Source organism: Rhynchophorus ferrugineus, unplaced genomic scaffold, assembly GCF_030347505.1.
Source record: "Rhynchophorus ferrugineus isolate W39M unplaced genomic scaffold, kcgeb_rfMv2 rfM1, whole genome shotgun sequence".
Lineage (NCBI taxonomy): Eukaryota > Metazoa > Arthropoda > Insecta > Coleoptera > Curculionidae > Rhynchophorus > Rhynchophorus ferrugineus.
Window position 1 is genome coordinate 3,768,478 of NW_027472580.1, and position 23,354 is coordinate 3,791,831.

The following is a 23,354-nucleotide window of genomic DNA, read 5'->3' on the forward strand; positions in this document are numbered from 1 at the left end:
ATAATTTGTAGGTTAAAGTTGTTTTAGTATATTTACATTGAACTTTTTTCCACACAACCCATTCACCCATTCACGTTTCCACCATTTATTAATTTCTTCCTCTGTATGTCTTATCGAGTTCATCCAAACCGAAGGTGTTATGGTCGACAATGCTTCCTTCTACATATCCAAACAGTTCTTGATGGAATATCTTTCTCAACCAGCATGTTTATTATAATAATTCTTTACCCCCATATCAACTGGATTGGATTGAATATACAGTGATAGGGAGGAATACGTTACACTCTGCAGACATATTGTTCAGCCATCTGATCTACTGTACATCTTTTTTCGGGCTTAGTAGCAATTTCAAATAGTTCCTTTTCTTTAACATGGTTTCTTCCAAATTTATTTTATGTACTTTAAACCATTCCTTAAGTGCAGCCTTTGTTGCTGCATTTGTTGGGATCTTCTCCACCAGTGTACTATGATATAGTAAATTGTCCATAACAATAACTGATGGTTCCTCCAAGTTCTTTAAAAACTGATTTTCAAACCACTGCAAAAATAGGTTATGGTTTAATTCTCCATGGTAGTCACCCTTGGACTTGGACACCAGGAATAAAAATATTTCATTTATATTCCAGTTTTCAGCATGAAGTAGTGCTTCATGATATATAGTTATGTCTGCAATGAATTATTAATCAATGCTATATCTAATAAAACGTCTAACATCTTGATGACGTATATACAAAAAAAACTTTGAATAGACTATATATATATATATATATATCTTTAAAACTTGATATCAGTAGAATAAAATGACATATGTGTCAAATCATAACATTGCGTACACACATTATTATACACATTACATCTGGTAATTCATTATTTACACTATTTATTTACTAATAGATTTTAAACTTTCAATTTATTTTGTATGTATTTATTGATAAATAAATAGATTACAGTATGGGTGTGTAGACATCAAAGGTATTATGAAAAACTGATAATTATATTTTGGAGAATACGCCCTTTTTATTAGTAATCATTTTGGCTTAAGGGAGTAGAATTCAACTATTCAACATATCAACTTGATATTACGGATATAATTTAAAGGTTATATGAGGAAAGAAGAGTTTGTTCCGGCGTTTTCGTGATGTAACGCTGACTTTTTACAGAACTATTAAAATTTTATATTCTGGATAGAACCTTCAGGTTTAAGCATGAAGTTGTCTGTTTCAAAATGAAACTCTATGTGTGTTATGAATATTTAGGAATGACACCGGATGCAATACCAAACTGCAAAGAAAGAACAAGTCGATATTAAAATTAGCCAAATGTATTGGCTATTTGGAAAAATTCCGCTCTGTCAAGATACGATAAAGTATTGCTGTATAACCAAATTCTTAAACCTATATGGGGTTGTGCCAAGAAGAACATCTGGAAGAATTTCTGAACAAAGTATTGAACGAGTATTTATTAAACATCAAGTCCAGTACTATTCCGTAAATAGTGATCTTCATAGAGACTTGGAAATGGACTCCATTAACCAGACCATTAAATAACTTGCCTAGAGTAATTAATGTTATCATTATTTACTATAATTTAGGACTACATTGATTGTAATTTTGCTAATATCATTGAAATATTATCCAGTAATAAAGAAGTTTTTTTAATTTAACGTGCAAATTTGGCTACCATGCCTTGCCAAAGAATTAATAAATATCAAGGAATCCAGTCTTTATAACTGTTTTTTTTTCTCGTATTACGTATTAAGTTTCTTAATGTACAGTTTTTTTAACATTGAGGGTCACCAAGATCCTACTTTTTGGTTTGAGAATTATAATTTGAACTACCTACCGAATGCTAGGAAAGTAATTTATTGAACATATTTATTCTATATTGTTCTTGGCCCAATTGCCGTCTATATATTGTGAGAACACCAACATTTTCAGATATTCTTTTGTTCCTTTCATTTTCGCTAATTTTTTCAACTCTTTACCAACTGGTTTGTGTTAATCCCCTTTTGTTTTCTTCCTTTCTCAATTTTTTTAGCTTGCAGTTTTGTGCTGAATTGTAAATGATAGTTATGTAATTTTCCCTTGAAAGAGTACCAAACCATGCAGCATCTTTTATATATTTTGTTTATTGCTATTTCTATATTAATTTCTATTATTGGCAACTTGGTTAGTGTAGTGGTCAAGACGACAGGACCGTCCTCTTACTGTTGCAGTAATCGTGGGTTTGAATTTTGCTGCAGCATGGTCAGAAATGTATATTTGTGATTGTTTATAGCCCTGATTGTCCAAAAGGCAAGGGCCAGGCTGGGTAAGACAAGACGTCTTCAGGGATGATCTTCAAGTTGGTCATCCGCCTGTCGCTAGGCTTGATACTGAGGACCGTGATTCGGAGCCCACGTTTAGCAGAAAGTCGATTCTGAAATATGATTTAAAAAAAACTATTTTTCGAAAAAACGGCTAGTTATTTCTATTGTTATACAGGGGAAGATGTTGATCTTTAATGATAATTTTCAATAAAAACTATTATTATTGGTGTAAACATCACGTTAGACAAAAGCTATAGCACATCATTTAGTAAGAAGATACTTCCAACTTAACTTAAAATCAAAGAGCTTGGTTTATCAGTCAACTATAAACCCTATATGGACTTAAGGGGTTCAAATATGGGGTTGCACCAGAATATCAAACCAACTAGTAATCCAACGAAGAGCTGCACGATGACCTCGATATCAAATAGATTCACTAAGTTATCCAAGATTTCTCCTTAAAACATTAAATACGTTTACTAAACCACAGCAACGTAGAATACAGTTACTGGACAACTCGCAGGAAATCAGAATATGGAAATTGAAGAGAGCCAAACTACATGTATTTGTATGTCATTTACATGTCAAATGTAATTTTTATTTGATGAATACATACTTATGTATTTATCCCACAAGGAATGCAGGTACCTTGTACCAAGTACAACAGAACAATAGTAATACACTAAGTATGATTGAGTTATATATCTTTTGTATTAATTTTTTTCTAACCCAAGGCTATATTATTGGTATTTTGCTCCACATTGCCAACGCTGTACGTTATCTGATTTAACTAAATTTTTATTGTTTTAACTAATTATCTGTCCTATATAATTTATGTTGAACGAAATACTAGATGTTTAACGTTGTAGTATCATTCGGCAATATATCTATTATCCAACGTGTTATGTTTAAGGCGACAATAAATAGTAAACATTGTTTTTGCCTCATGAGCTTCATCAAGACACTGGTTACTTGTAGATAGTCTTAATTGAATTTCTCTCTTGCCTAATGTTGTAGATCTTCGCGATTAATTATGACTGTACCTGCCTTATCACCTGGGTGTGCTGTGTGATATATGTTAAATCTGAGAATCCACAGCTAGTGCTTATCTGTGAAATATATGTCGGAAAACATTATGACGACATCTTGTTCGATGTTTTTTGTTGAAGGACATTCCAGATGACTATTTTGCATTTTAAACATTCTGCCATTAAGCTGCTACATACGGAGGTGAGCAATTTAAATATTATACTCTTTTTTATGGGCTAAAACCAGGCGGCGGTGCGTGACAAGTTGGACCTGGTTATGTGGGACTGCTTTTGATCTTAGCAATACACTAAACCGAGACCCCCTCCCAGTTGACCCTTGTGGTCGCTACAGCTACTACCTTAAATTTAGGAATATGGCACCCGCTAACCGGGCAGTCGTTATTGGGCACGAGGACCCGGCGAAAGAACGGATAGTGAAACTAACTATAGATTCGCGAACTTGAGTTAAGACACCACTGCATATTGTCGTATGGGGGCAAAACTTATGACTACAGCAACGGATGGGGTCGTTTCAGTCTGGAAAAGTTAATGTTAGCGGTCACGCGGTGCTAAGCTCCCAGCATATCCACCACCACGAAAACTACAGCGTTTTCAGAAGAGCTATTTCACTTGAGCTAAGTGTAGTTTGTGGAAGGATTGAGATATAAAGTGCTTGATTTCTGTCAATCATTCATGTCATGAGTGTCAGTTTCTCTGTGAATTTGATTATTTCTGACAAACCATGGAGCGTGTAAGATTCTCCTGAGGAGCTTATTTTGGAAAACTTGAAGCCGTTTCACCTGGTTGGGTGTAACTTGTAGTAGACATTAGATCCGTAAAGGAGTACGGACCAACTTAACATCTTGTAAAATAAGCGTTTGATGGAGGTGGGAAGTCTTCTAGAAGGATCGATCAGAGAAGATAGCAAGTTTACTATCCCCGAACCTTTCTGTATTTGGGAATACCAACCGAACCGTCGACCGAATTGGGGACCTAAGTATGTAACGTTATCCAGTCATGAAATTGTTGCGGTGTCGATCTTGATCAGTCACACCTCCAGAATTTGAGCTATTTCTGTAAACGTCTTTGACTGGTACCATCGAGCATGGAGACTGTGGAGAAAGCAGTGTCGTCAGCGTAAAACGCGACGTCATTGTACTCTTTTCTCGGCAGATCTGAAATAAGGAACAAGTTAAATAAGGCTGGGGTTCATTATGCTCATTTTTTATAAAAATGGATTATTTTATTTTGGAAAAAGTATCTGCTTATATTCAGTATATATTCTGTCAAAAAATATCGGAAACCAAAGTTTCTTATTTATCCAAATTTATTGTAGCCCTGGAGTCAACGCACTTATGCCAGTGGATAATCCACTGCAGCTCTCGTCACAAATTCTAACTTGAAGTGGTAATTTGAGTTTGAAAATACTAAAAAGTGAGCTGGAGCTATATCATACGAATAAGGTTGCGAATAAGCTGTTTGATGGTGTTTGTTGAATTTTGGTCAGAAATTGAAAATTGGAAAAAGGAATGCATTTAAAATCAATAAATTAGCCGATTTTTCAAATCTTAGGTCTATAAAGCTTAAATTTAAAAATAAATTATTTAATTTTTAAATTTCATTTAAAAATAATTAAAATAATTGATAAAAAATTTAAACAATAAAATATCATATAATCACTTATCTTATTATATTAATCGTTAAAGACCCTAATATTTATCAATGCTCTATATTGTTTACAAATGTATTGTTAATAATTCATAATTTCTTCTATTTGGCCTGCATGTTCTATTTATGTATTCATATAGTCTCTATCTTTTATCTTTTATCCATATTTCTTACCTAAAATTTATATTGCAAAAACAATAAATACACTAGGCTGATTAAAAGTATAATTTCTTTAGCTACATTTTTGAATAAAATCACTGTTCTTTGCTTAAGTGTTCCACTCTTTAATCTCACCATTGCAGATAGCTCATCTTTAATATGTTAATCTCTCCTTTATCTACTGCTTTCTACTTTGTTTTATATCCCACGTAGGAACTAACAACTCGTTAAAAAATAAGGAATTAATATTCTGTGGAGCTATTTTATAATTGTTTATATTCTTTACCACATTCACTTTAACTCTTGATGCTTTAACTCAAATTAACATAATTATAACCTGCAATATTCTGTTAGTGCTTTGTTAAGAAATACATTTACTAAAGAAACCTGAAATGAATCAGAAGTTAATACCATTAAAATTTTCAGAAAAATCTTAATAACTTTTAGAATTACATCTAGTACAATGATATACCATGTCACCAGAACCATATCAATTACTAGCAGTCCTTAAGCAACAACAATTTCTGTTGTTTGTTTACCAGACATCAAATTAAATTAAAAGGTGCATTAAATTCTAAATATCTTATAAACTGAGAGGATAGACGGTTCTTTCCCGTTATTTCCGAATTTTGTTAATCTATGTTCGGATAAAATTTTCGCATTGTTGAATTTTTCATTTCACAGCTGTATATACCTTCCGATAAAGCGGACACATTAATTAGTTACCTCTACAAAAAATGTAAAATATAATTTTACTTGATCTCTTTACTCTTTGGTAGTTCCAACAATACAGGAATAACCGAAAATAACAACGTCTTAAATAATACTCTTAATTAAATAACTTGGTTTAATAATTTTTAACATATTCACTTTTTGTTTTAATATCATTGATTTGTCTTCTGATTCAAAATTATCAGCCAGAATTTTACAACACAACATGGCCAGAATTTGATGTTAAAAATTAGGCGTCCATATTTGATTTATGTACAACAGAAACGACGGATAATCTATAGTACGAGTTAGAGCTGCCAAGGTGTCTACCAGGGCCTAAAATATCTGTTTATAAATTTTGTGTCACTGATCTGACGGCTACTCCTGGACTCTATTACATTACTCCATATTACACAAAAATTTTAAGCCTAAAATTTCTTCCTGATTATAGACTGTGCCAAATTTCACGTGCCGCGTGTCACGTTTCCAGGTCCCCCCGTTTCCTCAAAAAGGGAGGCAAAATTTTCGCTAAGCCGATTAATATATAGACTCTTCGCATATTCGCCAGTAAATATTCCTGATCAAAGTACATGCAAATTTCTACTATGATAAGACAATTCAATTGAATTTCTGAATATTTTATGGTGCAAATATATTTTTTTATTATTTAAAACGGCAAAAAAATGGCCTTATGAATTATGGTATCGTTCCAATTCACACACCAAGTAATATTCGGCAGGCTGATTACGCAGTCACTCGCCAAATTGAACTTCTCTTATATATTCTCTTGAATCTCTTATAGTTTCCGAGATATAACAAGTCAATTAAAAAGTCCCCGGCCTGACACATAGATGGCAGTACTAGAACTAAATCCATATGTTTTTTAGCTAACCCTAACGCTCAAAAGATGCGTGTATAAATCTGATAGCTTTCGGATCATTAGTTTGTGAATTATAGCATTTTGAGTGAAGCAACTTTTGTTATTGTAAAAAAATGGATAAAAAGGAATTTCGCATGTTAATAAAATATTGTTTATGAAGGGAAAAATACAGTTGAAACAAAAACTTGGCCTGATGCCGAGTTTCCGGACACTGCTCCAGGAAAATCAACCATCCAGGATTGATATGCTAAGTTTAGACGTGGTCAAATGAGCAGCGAAGATGGTGAACGCAGTACACGCCCAAATGAGGATATTACCGACGAAAACATTAAAAACACATCCACAAAATGATTTTGAATGACCGTAAATTGAAACTGAATGAAATAGCCGACACTCTAAAGATATCAATATAACGTGAACATCATATCATTCACGAATATTTGGGTATAAGAAAGCTATGTGCAAAGTGGGTACGGCGCGAGCTCACTGACCAAAAACAACGACGAATTAATGATTCGGGGCAGTGTTTAAAGATGATAAAGCGTAATAAACCCGAGTTTTTGCATCGACATGTGACAATGGATGAAACATGACTCCATCATTTAATTCCGAAGTACAATCGAAAATCATCCGAAAGGCATACGATGAACATACTCCAAAACGTTGGAAAACGCAACAGTCGGCTGGCAAGGTTATGGCGTGTGTATTTTGGGATGCGCATAGAATAATTTTCATTCACTACCTTGAAAAAGGAAGGAGCATCAACAGCGACTGTCACATAGCATTATTGGACCGTTTGATGGACGAAATCGCGGAAAATGGCCGCATTTGAAGAAAAAGAGAAAAGTAGTGCTTCACCATACAATACACCGTGTCACAAATCCATGAATTGGGTTTCGAATTGCTTCCTCATCCACCATATTTTCCACATTTGACCCCCAGCGACTATTTCCTGTTCTCGGGTCTCGCTGAGAATGCTCGCTGGAAAGAAATTTTCGTCGAATAAAGAGGTGATCGCCGAAACTGAGGCCTACTTTGAAGCAAAGGATAAACTGTACTACAAAAATGGTATCGAATATAATCGTATAAAAGTTGGAGGGTCGCTATAATCAGTGTATCACCCTTGAAGGGAATTATGTTGAATAAAAAAACTAATTTCGCCATAAAAATGTGTTTTACTATGGTAGGTCGAGGGCTTTTCAAATGACCTGTTAGGCTATTGAAATTTTACGTTTTAGGTTCTGTTTTTTCATATACGCCAAAATTGTAAAATGGTCTTATGAATTATGGATTTGGTTCCACTTCACATACTAAGTGATATTCGGCATGTCGATTACGTAGTCATTCGCCAAATTGAATTATCTCTTATAGTTTCCGAGATATTAGCTATCGAAATTTTACATTTTAGACTATGTTTTTTAATATACACCAAAAGTGTAAAATGGTCTAATAAATTATGGATTTCGTGCCAATTTACATTTCAAGTAATATTAGGCATGCTAATTACGTAGTCATTCGCCAAATTGATTGATCTCTTATAGTTTCCGAGATATAGGCTATCGAAACTTTATATTTTGACTCTGTTTTTATTTACACCAAAATTGTAAAATGATCTTATGAATAATGGATTTGGTGCCAATTCACATATTAAGTAATATTTGGCATGCTGATTACGTAGTAATTCGCCAAATTGAATGATCTCTTATAGTTTCCGAGATATAGGCTATCGAAACTTTATATTTTGACTCTGTTTTTATTTACACCAAAATTGTAAAATGATCTTATGAATAATGGATTTGGTGCCAATTCACATACTAAGTAATATTTGGCATGCTAATTACGTAGTCATTCGCCAAATTGAATGATCTCTTATAGTTTCCGAGATATAGGCTATCGAAACTTTATATTTTGACTCTGTTTTTATTTACACCAAAATTGTAAAATGATCTTATGAATAATGGATTTGGTGCCAATTCACATATTAAGTAATATTTGGCATGCTGATTACGTAGTAATTCGCCAAATTGAATGATCTCTTATAGTTTCCGAGATATAGGCTATCGAAACTTTATATTTTGACTCTGTTTTTATTTACACCAAAATTGTAAAATGATCTTATGAATAATGGATTTGGTGCCAATTCACATACTAAGTAATATTTGGCATGCTAATTACGTAGTCATTCGCCAAATTGAATGATCTCTTATAGTTTCCGAGATATAGGCTATCGAAACTTTATATTTTGACTCTGTTTTTATTTACACCAAAATTGTAAAATGATCTTATGAATAATGGATTTGGTGCCAATTCACATATTAAGTAATATTTGGCATGCTGATTACGTAGTAATTCGCCAAATTGAATGATCTCTTATAGTTTCCGAGATATAGGCTATCGAAACTTTATATTTTGACTCTGTTTTTATTTACACCAAAATTGTAAAATGATCTTATGAATAATGGATTTGGTGCCAATTCACATATTAAGTAATATTTGGCATGCTGATTACGTAGTAATTCGCCAAATTGAATGATCTCTTATAGTTTCCGAGATATAGGCTATCGAAACTTTATATTTTGACTCTGTTTTTATTTACACCAAAATTGTAAAATGATCTTATGAATAATGGATTTGGTGCCAATTCACATATTAAGTAATATTTGGCATGCTGATTACGTAGTAATTCGCCAAATTGAATGATCTCTTATAGTTTCCGAGATATAGGCTATCGAAACTTTATATTTTGACTCTGTTTTTATTTACACCAAAATTGTAAAATGATCTTATGAATAATGGATTTGGTGCCAATTCACATATTAAGTAATATTTGGCATGCTGATTACGTAGTAATTCGCCAAATTGAATGATCTCTTATAGTTTCCGAGATATAGGCTATCGAAACTTTATATTTTGACTCTGTTTTTATTTACACCAAAATTGTAAAATGATCTTATGAATAATGGATTTGGTGCCAATTCACATATTAAGTAATATTTGGCATGCTGATTACGTAGTAATTCGCCAAATTGAATGATCTCTTATAGTTTCCGAGATATAGGCTATCGAAACTTTATATTTTGACTCTGTTTTTATTTACACCAAAATTGTAAAATGATCTTATGAATAATGGATTTGGTGCCAATTCACATATTAAGTAATATTTGGCATGCTGATTACGTAGTAATTCGCCAAATTGAATGATCTCTTATAGTTTCCGAGATATAGGCTATCGAAACTTTATATTTTGACTCTGTTTTTATTTACACCAAAATTGTAAAATGATCTTATGAATAATGGATTTGGTGCCAATTCACATATTAAGTAATATTTGGCATGCTGATTACGTAGTAATTCGCCAAATTGAATGATCTCTTATAGTTTCCGAGATATAGGCTATCGAAACTTTATATTTTGACTCTGTTTTTATTTACACCAAAATTGTAAAATGATCTTATGAATAATGGATTTGGTGCCAATTCACATATTAAGTAATATTTGGCATGCTGATTACGTAGTAATTCGCCAAATTGAATGATCTCTTATAGTTTCCGAGATATAGGCTATCGAAACTTTATATTTTGACTCTGTTTTTATTTACACCAAAATTGTAAAATGATCTTATGAATAATGGATTTGGTGCCAATTCACATACTAAGTAATATTTGGCATGCTAATTACGTAGTCATTCGCCAAATTGAATGATCTCTTATAGTTTCCGAGATATAGGCTATCGAAACTTTATATTTTGACTCTGTTTTTATTTACACCAAAATTGTAAAATGATCTTATGAATAATGGATTTGGTGCCAATTCACATATTAAGTAATATTTGGCATGCTGATTACGTAGTAATTCGCCAAATTGAATGATCTCTTATAGTTTCCGAGATATAGGCTATCGAAACTTTATATTTTGACTCTGTTTTTATTTACACCAAAATTGTAAAATGATCTTATGAATAATGGATTTGGTGCCAATTCACATATTAAGTAATATTTGGCATGCTGATTACGTAGTAATTCGCCAAATTGAATGATCTCTTATAGTTTCCGAGATATAGGCTATCGAAACTTTATATTTTGACTCTGTTTTTATTTACACCAAAATTGTAAAATGATCTTATGAATAATGGATTTGGTGCCAATTCACATATTAAGTAATATTTGGCATGCTGATTACGTAGTAATTCGCCAAATTGAATGATCTCTTATAGTTTCCGAGATATAGGCTATCGAAACTTTATATTTTGACTCTGTTTTTATTTACACCAAAATTGTAAAATGATCTTATGAATAATGGATTTGGTGCCAATTCACATATTAAGTAATATTTGGCATGCTGATTACGTAGTAATTCGCCAAATTGAATGATCTCTTATAGTTTCCGAGATATAGGCTATCGAAACTTTATATTTTGACTCTGTTTTTATTTACACCAAAATTGTAAAATGATCTTATGAATAATGGATTTGGTGCCAATTCACATATTAAGTAATATTTGGCATGCTGATTACGTAGTAATTCGCCAAATTGAATGATCTCTTATAGTTTCCGAGATATAGGCTATCGAAACTTTATATTTTGACTCTGTTTTTATTTACACCAAAATTGTAAAATGATCTTATGAATAATGGATTTGGTGCCAATTCACATATTAAGTAATATTTGGCATGCTGATTACGTAGTAATTCGCCAAATTGAATGATCTCTTATAGTTTCCGAGATATAGGCTATCGAAACTTTATATTTTGACTCTGTTTTTATTTACACCAAAATTGTAAAATGATCTTATGAATAATGGATTTGGTGCCAATTCACATATTAAGTAATATTTGGCATGCTGATTACGTAGTAATTCGCCAAATTGAATGATCTCTTATAGTTTCCGAGATATAGGCTATCGAAACTTTATATTTTGACTCTGTTTTTATTTACACCAAAATTGTAAAATGATCTTATGAATAATGGATTTGGTGCCAATTCACATATTAAGTAATATTTGGCATGCTGATTACGTAGTAATTCGCCAAATTGAATGATCTCTTATAGTTTCCGAGATATAGGCTATCGAAACTTTATATTTTGACTCTGTTTTTATTTACACCAAAATTGTAAAATGATCTTATGAATAATGGATTTGGTGCCAATTCACATACTAAGTAATATTTGGCATGCTAATTACGTAGTCATTCGCCAAATTGAATGATCTCTTATAGTTTCCGAGATATAGGCTATCGAAACTTTATATTTTGACTCTGTTTTTATTTACACCAAAATTGTAAAATGATCTTATGAATAATGGATTTGGTGCCAATTCACATATTAAGTAATATTTGGCATGCTGATTACGTAGTAATTCGCCAAATTGAATGATCTCTTATAGTTTCCGAGATATAGGCTATCGAAACTTTATATTTTGACTCTGTTTTTATTTACACCAAAATTGTAAAATGATCTTATGAATAATGGATTTGGTGCCAATTCACATATTAAGTAATATTTGGCATGCTGATTACGTAGTCATTCGCCAAATTGAATGATCTCTTATAGTTTCCGAGATATAGGCTATCGAAACTTTATATTTTGACTCTGTTTTTATTTACACCAAAATTGTAAAATGATCTTATGAATAATGGATTTGGTGCCAATTCACATATTAAGTAATATTTGGCATGCTGATTACGTAGTAATTCGCCAAATTGAATGATCTCTTATAGTTTCCGAGATATAGGCTATCGAAACTTTATATTTTGACTCTGTTTTTATTTACACCAAAATTGTAAAATGATCTTATGAATAATGGATTTGGTGCCAATTCACATATTAAGTAATATTAAGCTTGCTGATTACGTAGTCATTCGCCAAATTGAATGATCTCTTATAGTTTCCGAGATATAGGCTATCGAAACTTTATATTTTGACTCTGTTTTTATTTACACCAAAATTGTAAAATGATCTTATGAATAATGGATTTGGTGCCAATTCACATATTAAGTAATATTTGGCATGCTGATTACGTAGTAATTCGCCAAATTGAATGATCTCTTATAGTTTCCGAGATATAGGCTATCGAAACTTTATATTTTGACTCTGTTTTTATTTACACCAAAATTGTAAAATGATCTTATGAATAATGGATTTGGTGCCAATTCACATACTAAGTAATATTAAGCATGCTGATTACGTAGTCATTCGCCAAATTGAATGATCTCTTATAGTTTCCGAGATATAGGCTATCGAAACTTTATATTTTGACTCTGTTTTTATTTACACCAAAATTGTAAAATGATCTTATGAATAATGGATTTGGTGCCAATTCACATACTAAGTAATATTAAGCATGCTGATTACGTAGTCATTCGCCAAATTGAATGATCTCTTATAGTTTCCGAGATATAGGCTATCGAAACTTTATATTTTGACTCTGTTTTTATTTACACCAAAATTGTAAAATGATCTTATGAATAATGGATTTGGTGCCAATTCACATACTAAGTAATATTAAGCATGCTGATTACGTAGTCATTCGCCAAATTGAATGATCTCTTATAGTTTCCGAGATATAGGCTATCGAAACTTTATATTTTGACTCTGTTTTTATTTACACCAAAATTGTAAAATGATCTTATGAATAATGGATTTGGTGCCAATTCACATACTAAGTAATATTAAGCATGCTGATTACGTAGTCATTCGCCAAATTGAATGATCTCTTATAGTTTCCGAGATATAGGCTATCGAAACTTTATATTTTGACTCTGTTTTTATTTACACCAAAATTGTAAAATGATCTTATGAATAATGGATTTGGTGCCAATTCACATATTAAGTAATATTTGGCATGCTGATTACGTAGTAATTCGCCAAATTGAATGATCTCTTATAGTTTCCGAGATATAGGCTATCGAAACTTTATATTTTGACTCTGTTTTTATTTACACCAAAATTGTAAAATGATCTTATGAATAATGGATTTGGTGCCAATTCACATATTAAGTAATATTTGGCATGCTGATTACGTAGTAATTCGCCAAATTGAATGATCTCTTATAGTTTCCGAGATATAGGCTATCGAAACTTTATATTTTGACTCTGTTTTTATTTACACCAAAATTGTAAAATGATCTTATGAATAATGGATTTGGTGCCAATTCACATACTAAGTAATATTAAGCATGCTGATTACGTAGTCATTCGCCAAATTGAATGATCTCTTATAGTTTCCGAGATATAGGCTATCGAAACTTTATATTTTGACTCTGTTTTTATTTACACCAAAATTGTAAAATGATCTTATGAATAATGGATTTGGTGCCAATTCACATACTAAGTAATATTTGGCATGCTAATTACGTAGTCATTCGCCAAATTGAATGATCTCTTATAGTTTCCGAGATATAGGCTATCGAAACTTTATATTTTGACTCTGTTTTTATTTACACCAAAATTGTAAAATGATCTTATGAATAATGGATTTGGTGCCAATTCACATATTAAGTAATATTTGGCATGCTGATTACGTAGTAATTCGCCAAATTGAATGATCTCTTATAGTTTCCGAGATATAGGCTATCGAAACTTTATATTTTGACTCTGTTTTTATTTACACCAAAATTGTAAAATGATCTTATGAATAATGGATTTGGTGCCAATTCACATACTAAGTAATATTTGGCATGCTAATTACGTAGTCATTCGCCAAATTGAATGATCTCTTATAGTTTCCGAGATATAGGCTATCGAAACTTTATATTTTGACTCTGTTTTTATTTACACCAAAATTGTAAAATGATCTTATGAATAATGGATTTGGTGCCAATTCACATATTAAGTAATATTTGGCATGCTGATTACGTAGTAATTCGCCAAATTGAATGATCTCTTATAGTTTCCGAGATATAGGCTATCGAAACTTTATATTTTGACTCTGTTTTTATTTACACCAAAATTGTAAAATGATCTTATGAATAATGGATTTGGTGCCAATTCACATACTAAGTAATATTAAGCATGCTGATTACGTAGTCATTCGCCAAATTGAATGATCTCTTATAGTTTCCGAGATATAGGCTATCGAAACTTTATATTTTGACTCTGTTTTTATTTACACCAAAATTGTAAAATGATCTTATGAATAATGGATTTGGTGCCAATTCACATATTAAGTAATATTTGGCATGCTGATTACGTAGTAATTCGCCAAATTGAATGATCTCTTATAGTTTCCGAGATATAGGCTATCGAAACTTTATATTTTGACTCTGTTTTTATTTACACCAAAATTGTAAAATGATCTTATGAATAATGGATTTGGTGCCAATTCACATATTAAGTAATATTAAGCTTGCTGATTACGTAGTCATTCGCCAAATTGAATGATCTCTTATAGTTTCCGAGATATAGGCTATCGAAACTTTATATTTTGACTCTGTTTTTATTTACACCAAAATTGTAAAATGATCTTATGAATAATGGATTTGGTGCCAATTCACATATTAAGTAATATTTGGCATGCTGATTACGTAGTAATTCGCCAAATTGAATGATCTCTTATAGTTTCCGAGATATAGGCTATCGAAACTTTATATTTTGACTCTGTTTTTATTTACACCAAAATTGTAAAATGATCTTATGAATAATGGATTTGGTGCCAATTCACATACTAAGTAATATTAAGCATGCTGATTACGTAGTCATTCGCCAAATTGAATGATCTCTTATAGTTTCCGAGATATAGGCTATCGAAACTTTATATTTTGACTCTGTTTTTATTTACACCAAAATTGTAAAATGATCTTATGAATAATGGATTTGGTGCCAATTCACATACTAAGTAATATTAAGCATGCTGATTACGTAGTCATTCGCCAAATTGAATGATCTCTTATAGTTTCCGAGATATAGGCTATCGAAACTTTATATTTTGACTCTGTTTTTATTTACACCAAAATTGTAAAATGATCTTATGAATAATGGATTTGGTGCCAATTCACATACTAAGTAATATTAAGCATGCTGATTACGTAGTCATTCGCCAAATTGAATGATCTCTTATAGTTTCCGAGATATAGGCTATCGAAACTTTATATTTTGACTCTGTTTTTATTTACACCAAAATTGTAAAATGATCTTATGAATAATGGATTTGGTGCCAATTCACATATTAAGTAATATTTGGCATGCTGATTACGTAGTAATTCGCCTAATTGAATATATATATGATAATATATATAACATATATATATATATATATATATATATATATATATATATATATGTCTTATAGTTTCCGAGATATAGGTTATCAGAAATTTACATTTTAGGCTCTGTTTTTTTCATATACGCCAAAACTGTAAAATGGTCTTATGAATTATGGATTTCCTTCCAATTCACACAATTTCTAAATTGAACCATCTGTTATATTCGCCAGTAAATATCGCTCTATCTCCAATATAATAAGATAATTCAATTAAATGTGTCAATATTTTATGGTGCAAAATATAATTGATCAAAACGCACGATATCATCCTCCTCACCCTGTAGGCTTGCTGGAAATGACAATGAATCCATTTAATTAGTGTAACATTATTAATTTGCTATACCGTCTGAAAATGAAGCCCAGTCACCGTTATAAATAGTTATTCCTTAAATGTATCGCCATTAAACATGGAGGATTATGCCACACGGAATATTAATAAAGGCTCATGTACTTACTTATTACAAAATTATTACATCAAATCCGTTTTGTTTACTTTCATTGCTTGTGTTCGTAGTGGAAGCTCCAAATCGGTAATCCTGACGAAAATTATTTATAAAACAGAATTGAACGGGTTCCCAGAATTAATTGTTTCAACACACTCAACAACTTTTTTTTTGGTATTACGACAATGTAATATAAATAAACTTGAATTGCATAATATTAAGTGCAGAAGAAAAAGTATTCCGTGATTTCTAACGTATATTTGATTGAATTTAATTATTTTTTTTATATTATAATAGGTAGACTATAGTGGCGACTAGTGTATAAGCACTGCAGTGCAGCAGAGCTCCCAGAAGAAAATTATAAATCTTCCAAAAATTAATTATAGTCTATGCAAAGTTATTTTGTACATACCTCATATAAATTGACGTCGCAATGTGTTAAATATATGACTTGTATCGTGTGGGTATTTTTACCTGGTAATTTTACCAGGGATCAAAATAAAGCTTCTCTTTTGTTCCAAGGCCATAAGTAGTGTATTAATTCCGTCCCGTCCCGAATCGTCAGTGATTCGTAATAGGATATGGGCCCAGAATTCTCGGTGTAAATGAGAAGTAGTAGGGTGACGACGGAGAGTGCAGGGGAATGAAGATTAGGAAAAAAGTGTTTGGTTCGGTATAGTATATATATAGTGATATATACACGAAGGAAAGTGGAAGTAACAAGATGGCTGTATGCAACAGACGGAAGTTAATTTCGGAGCACTAGAGCACTCAAAGATCAATGACCATCAGAAGGAACACCAGAAAACTAGAAAAATGTGATCTTGAGTTATAAGTAGGATAGAAGAAAACATTGTAGTCAATGTAGTAAATAGTGGTGCAGTGGTTAAGTTTGGAAGGTCAATCACGTGTATAATATACAAGGATCAGTGAAGCACTAGTAAACTAGTAACGTGGAATCCAACAGAATTATCAGTAGGATAGAAGGAAACATTGTAGTCAATGTAGTAATTAGTAATGAAGTAATCCACGTTTAGAGAATCAACCACGTGTATAATTTGCAACGATCAGGGAAACATTAGTAAACGAGTAACATGGAGTTTAGAAAGTCAACCATGTGTAAGTTGCAAGGACCAGAGAAGTATTGGAAACTAGGAACAAGGGGTTGAACAGAATTACAGGTAGAATGAAAAGCTATGGAACCCAATGAAGAAGGATTTTTAATTTGTAAGGATGGAGAACAAAGTTACTTTGAATATAGTTAGAAAACATTAGAATTTGATATAAATATCAATTCAACACAACTGGATCCAAAGTGAAAGAAAAATCAAATTGACGATCGATCATATTATAAATGAAAAAAATAGGTCTAGATATTTATATCAGGAAATCGGAGGATTTAATTTTGAAACGAGAAACTATAAATTAAATTGAGCATTGTATGGATTGAGAAATTCACCTAAAGGTTGGAACACGAAATGAGATAATGTTCATCTCTTTATATTCATTAATGGCTCATTATTAAAAGGACAGTAAGAATAAATAGTGAATTTAATGGAAAGTCTTTATGAAGAAGAATAGTTTATTGGAATGGAAAGAGAGAAGATAGTAGAGATTAAAGATTCATCAAAAACATATAATTTAACTGCTTGAGGAATTCTAGGATACTATATAGAAGATTAAAAGGCATATAAGTTTCGTTAGTTACCAAATCACATCTAAACAAACCAATTTGGTAAGCCAATGAAAGTAAACTTCAATATGGATAATAGTGAAGAAATAATTAAAGATATACAGTTTAGAAAATATATAGAGAGACCAATATAAGGTGAGCAGATAAAATTCCAAAGAAGAATCTGTTAGTAAACCGATGCAGATAATTTTGCAAGAGAAAGGAAATTAGACGACCATGAGATATATGTCACCTATTGTCTCCTTATTTCAACAGAAAAGACACCAATAGCTGAAGCTTTATCCGAAGATGAAGAAGAAAGCCCAAAGCAGAAATATTCAAGATATGATAAAGACGAACAGCACTTAGACAGTTCTGGGTTTTATTAAAAAGATTCTGATTTCGAGTTGGAAATGGAATGACAATGATTGTGATAGTAATGGAAATGACAAACATATTAGGATTTGATAATAATGATTCTGGGCTAGATGACAAGAAGAATGAAACAAAGGGAACTGTGAAGAATGTTAAAAGAAAAGAAAAAACAAAAGTAAACACCCATTAATAATTGATTTGAAATATAGAGATAAAGAACAGAAGAAAGCTCATAAAGCAGAATAATGTTAGTGAATGATTTGAGTTGAAGGTAATAAGTGAAGGTGATAAAGTTAGAAAACTGGAGAAAACAAAAATTGAGTACAATATTAAAAGCAGAAAATGGAAATAGTAGTGACCAATTAGTTATGATATCTCAGTGATACCAGAAGACCATGGGCTAATGTAAGGCAGAAGTGGACTTGAAGGAACAAGTTAAGAAGACTGCGGTGGTGACCAATTAGTTAAGATACCTCAGTGATGCCAGAAGACCATGGACTAATGTAAGGCGGAAGTGGACTTGAAGGAGCAAGTTATGAAGACTGCGATGGTAATCAACTAGGAAGTTTTAATGGATTCATACTATTTGATAAAAGCATCCCGGAGGCATGGAAGAAATTTATTCGAAAAGAAATACATGTATATGTTTGGCAGCCCAAGAACAAACTATATAATCGATATTAAATTGGACAGTGTTTTGGCGACTATTTCTATGATTGTTCAAAGTTTTTATGATTGTTCAAAGAGATAATTGTTAAAGTAGAAAATTAACTGTTACCTTTGTTTATCACATAATTGTGTAGATTCATCTGATTAAATTATTAATTAAAGTTAAAATTCTCCCAATGTAGAAATAGAATAGTTCTAAGTTCGAAAAATTTGTATGTACAATGTAATAGTTTTGTTCTGGCAATTTAAATGTACTTTTGTAATCTTTGCTTACGATCTTAGTTAGGTTAAGTTATATAGTACATTTAAATTGAAGGGGAGTGTTAAATATATGACTTGTCTCGATACAAGAGCCAGCATAGAAAAGAGGAAGAAGAGTTAGTAGAGGGCGCTCTGACTTGTATCGTGTGGGTATAAATTACCAGGGATCAAAATAAAACTTCTCTTTTGTTACAAGGCCATAAGTGGTGTATTAATTCCGTCCCGTCCCGAATCGTCAGTGATTCGTAATACAATGTTGCCGTATCAACTCCGAGTTTTAGTTCAGTTTGGCTTTGATATACAACAAAGTTCTACTCTAAGTAAAATAAATAAGCAAAAATACTGTTATAAAATATAATTTATTTTAATATTATAGTATATCTAATACATATATTATCGAAGGACTTAAAACTACATTAAGTACACAGTTATAATAGTTTGTAGGTTATGTTACTCTTTTATTGTATTTACGTTGAACCATACCACCTAAGAGTTAGAGTTCTAGACGCGTTTTTATGTAGTTGTATCCCTGGAGGATTAATCCACGTAATTAAAAATTGTATATCCAAGTAATTATTTTACTTTCATTAGAGAACATATTTGCCTTTTATGCTTAGTTCTTGTGTCCTTCGGTACACTGTTTCCTTATAAAGACATTTTGATATCACTGTATTTATCCGTCGTTTGTTCTGTTAATACCTCTATACATCTTTCTCGATAAAACTAGATTTAATCACTGCATTATCCTTAATGCATTGGCCATATCTGCAAAACAGTTATTATTCATTCTCTCCTGGTACATTTTAACCAAAAGCTCATGTATATTCCGAACAATTATACACATACCTGTGTACATAAATCTTTTACACTCCACAATAACATTTCCTACATTTACAAATTAATTATATACTCACCTTTAGTTATTTCCACTCTCATCACTCAGTTTTGGTATTATCAGCATCAAATTTTCATTTTCACTCAAGTGAATAACTAAGCTATTCATTTCCAATATATCTAACATTTGCTCACAATTCCATCATTTGTTTTCATTCCTATTTCGAGCATGAAATACAATATATATAATCCATTGTTATTCCAACGTTTACCTTTTTCCATCAACTTTTGTTGTCATAACACTATTTTTATTAACATCTTGCCATGAGTAACCATTGGGTATATAGGTCCTATTCTGAAATATTCATGTCTTGTCTAAATACATACATTGAAGTAAATAAGTCTTCCTTCATTTTCTTATATATTTTTAAATATTGTATTGTTTTAAAACCAATATCCGAAAACTCCATTAGACTTCTTCGATACTTTTCAAACTAACAATTTCCTTTGAAATAATTGTATTAAATTATGTTTGTTTTGAAAAAGTACTCACTGAAAAGCTAACATCAAGCTGATCTTCAAAAAATCGCAGCAAATTAATAATTAAAAGTAAAAATGCCTGCCTCTCAATTTTTTATCCTATCCTAATCAAGCCTAACGAATTTTACTAGCAACAGCCTCCATCTCTCGTTTCTGTTCAAAGTAACTGATTAGAGACGTAATCTGTTAGGCCTCGGAATTTTCAATCAGAAATAAAAAGCGATTTGAAATTTATCATAACAAGCAAAGCATTAAAATAACGTTTACCAGTTTATAACCTCTTATCTGTCACTGTTATTTTGAACAATTTTGCTTACGTTTGACAATGGGCGACTTTGGCAGGCTAGTTCGGTTACACGTTTAAACTTATCAGACAGCATTGTGTCTCTTTTTAATTAGAATAAAATGAGAAGGAAAATATTGTCTGATTCTAAAACGGATTTACAAATTGCGCAGGCAATACATTAAACATATTGATGACGTATGTACAAAAAAACTTTGGATAGATTATAGGTAATCTCACTAAAATACTAAAATATTTTCTATCACATACCAAAAGGCAAATCCTACTTAGTTGCAATGGAAGTGCGAGCCACGGAAGTAACGCGGACCAGTGGAATAATCTACCGTTGGTGCGCTGCCGACTCACGCTATCACTTTTATTTATCTGGGCCACACAATCGTATTCTGCGAACTCCTTCAAACACCCACGCGGCACTCCACTACCCTCGAGTCAGCTCAAACGGTTTAAACAAAGCCGAATTTAAGTTGAAATTTCGCTGCATTTAGTCCAGTGCTTCATAATCACATTTGTTAATATTTGTATTATTAACTGACCGAAAGTCGTGTAAAATTCCGATACACATAACCGATATCACATACAGGCCATACTGCGCTGAAATAAATGCAGCGACATCTCCACTTAACCAGTGACTTTGTTTTAGAGCGTTTGGACGGTCACGCGGGTGTTTGAAGGAGCTCACAGATCACGATCGTGTGGCCCAGATAACTATCATTCATTCGACTTAAAATCCACAAGTTGTCAGATATAAAATAGTTTTTAGAATAACATAGAATAGTATTTAAAATAAGTATAATATTAGTTTATAAGTTTGTACAAGAGATCACTTATTAAAGCTATCTCATTATACATACGGATATTATACATATGAACCTGTCATTATACAGCATAAATCCCATGAAATGCTTATTGCCCCTTGGGCAGATTGTGGAATGTAATATCTAATATATCTTGAGAATACAACATAGAGAAAATACAAAACACAACTTCAATAATATACTATTTCTTTCAGGCCAACCATTACAGTGACCGGAGAGAAGAATGCTCGACTAATTTGTATAACTGATGATAACTCCATAATAGAGCCCGAAGCAGAAACTGAAGCAACCATAGAAAAAATATGCCAAACCGATGATGTTGAACCAACCAAAATACTGATCCGCCCGTCATCACAAACCCAAACTGACTTTAGTTCGCCGTGCCCCAAGGTCGTATATCACCAACAACTTCTTTATATCAACACTAAACTTTTCAATCTTGCAGGTTTCAAAAGTAACCCAGAAAGGCAGACAGAACACATGCGTTAAGATAAGTCGTTTAAAAAAGAGTTTCAGACAGCTGCAACATTTAGACAAGAAACAAGCGGTCAGTGCCATTCAATACAAATTAGATTTTTACAGGTACTGTAAAAGCAATCCTATGTATAAGAAGTCCACGAGTTGTCAACCTTGGTTATTAATGAACAAGTAAGTTACAGCTATCCCAATTAATCAGACGTATTAACGCCCTTCTGTTCTACCTTCCTCACGCTCACTCAACAAATATCCACCATATTATTTTAATTTTTTTTTCTTCATTCTCTGCAATTTCCATATCATTTTCACTAAGGTCCATGATGTGTTAGTTACTACGCTGATGACTCTTGCTCTCTATTAACTAAATGAGTTGAAGTTTAATATTACCAAAAGAATCACCTTCTTAACTCCCTATTTACTCTTCCAGCAGGTCTATACTAACACCTTCATTCTTGTGTTAATGTTACAAACTGTGATACCGACTAGTCAATAACTTTTCTATGTAGTTCAGGATGACAGACTAGATATTTTCTAACAGCCTTTCTATAATATATTCTTATACTATTTTTTAAATACATTTTTAGAAAAACGTTAATCTTAATGTTTTGTCAACTATCTTGTGCCACTCTTCATTATTGTTTTTGTACAAACGTTGTCCTGATGATAATAAACTTCTATTTATGTAGAAAATGTAAATGCATTGCTTTTCAATACATATTATTTCACCTAATACTAATAATCGGTACTTTTTAGGATATCAGAAGAGATACTAAACCACTGTCTACTAGCAGTTGCCGGTGAAATAGAAGTTAATGATATAGTTGACAGAGTTTACCAGGCTGAACTCCAGCTATGATATATAATAAAAAATATATTTTTCTAATAGATCGTAGAGTTTTTTTTGTAAGCCATAGTCAACCAACATGATAATTTACTCTCCTGAAAATTAACA

General features: G+C 31.9%; 1 protein-coding gene across 1 annotated transcript in view; it reads left to right on the forward strand.

The window, feature by feature from the left end:
• The window catches only part of LOC143202462 (uncharacterized), a 126,642-nt gene extending 103,353 nt beyond the window's left edge, over positions 1 to 23,289 (forward strand). The window contains exons 9-11 of the mRNA XM_076414023.1: positions 22,120 to 22,315; positions 22,371 to 22,573; positions 23,156 to 23,289. Of these exons, the coding sequence (XP_076270138.1) occupies positions 22,120 to 22,315; positions 22,371 to 22,573; positions 23,156 to 23,258 (502 nt within the window). The 3' untranslated portion in view covers positions 23,259 to 23,289. The remainder of the gene's footprint in view (positions 1 to 22,119; positions 22,316 to 22,370; positions 22,574 to 23,155) is intronic.
• Positions 23,290 to 23,354: the final 65 nt, after the last annotated feature.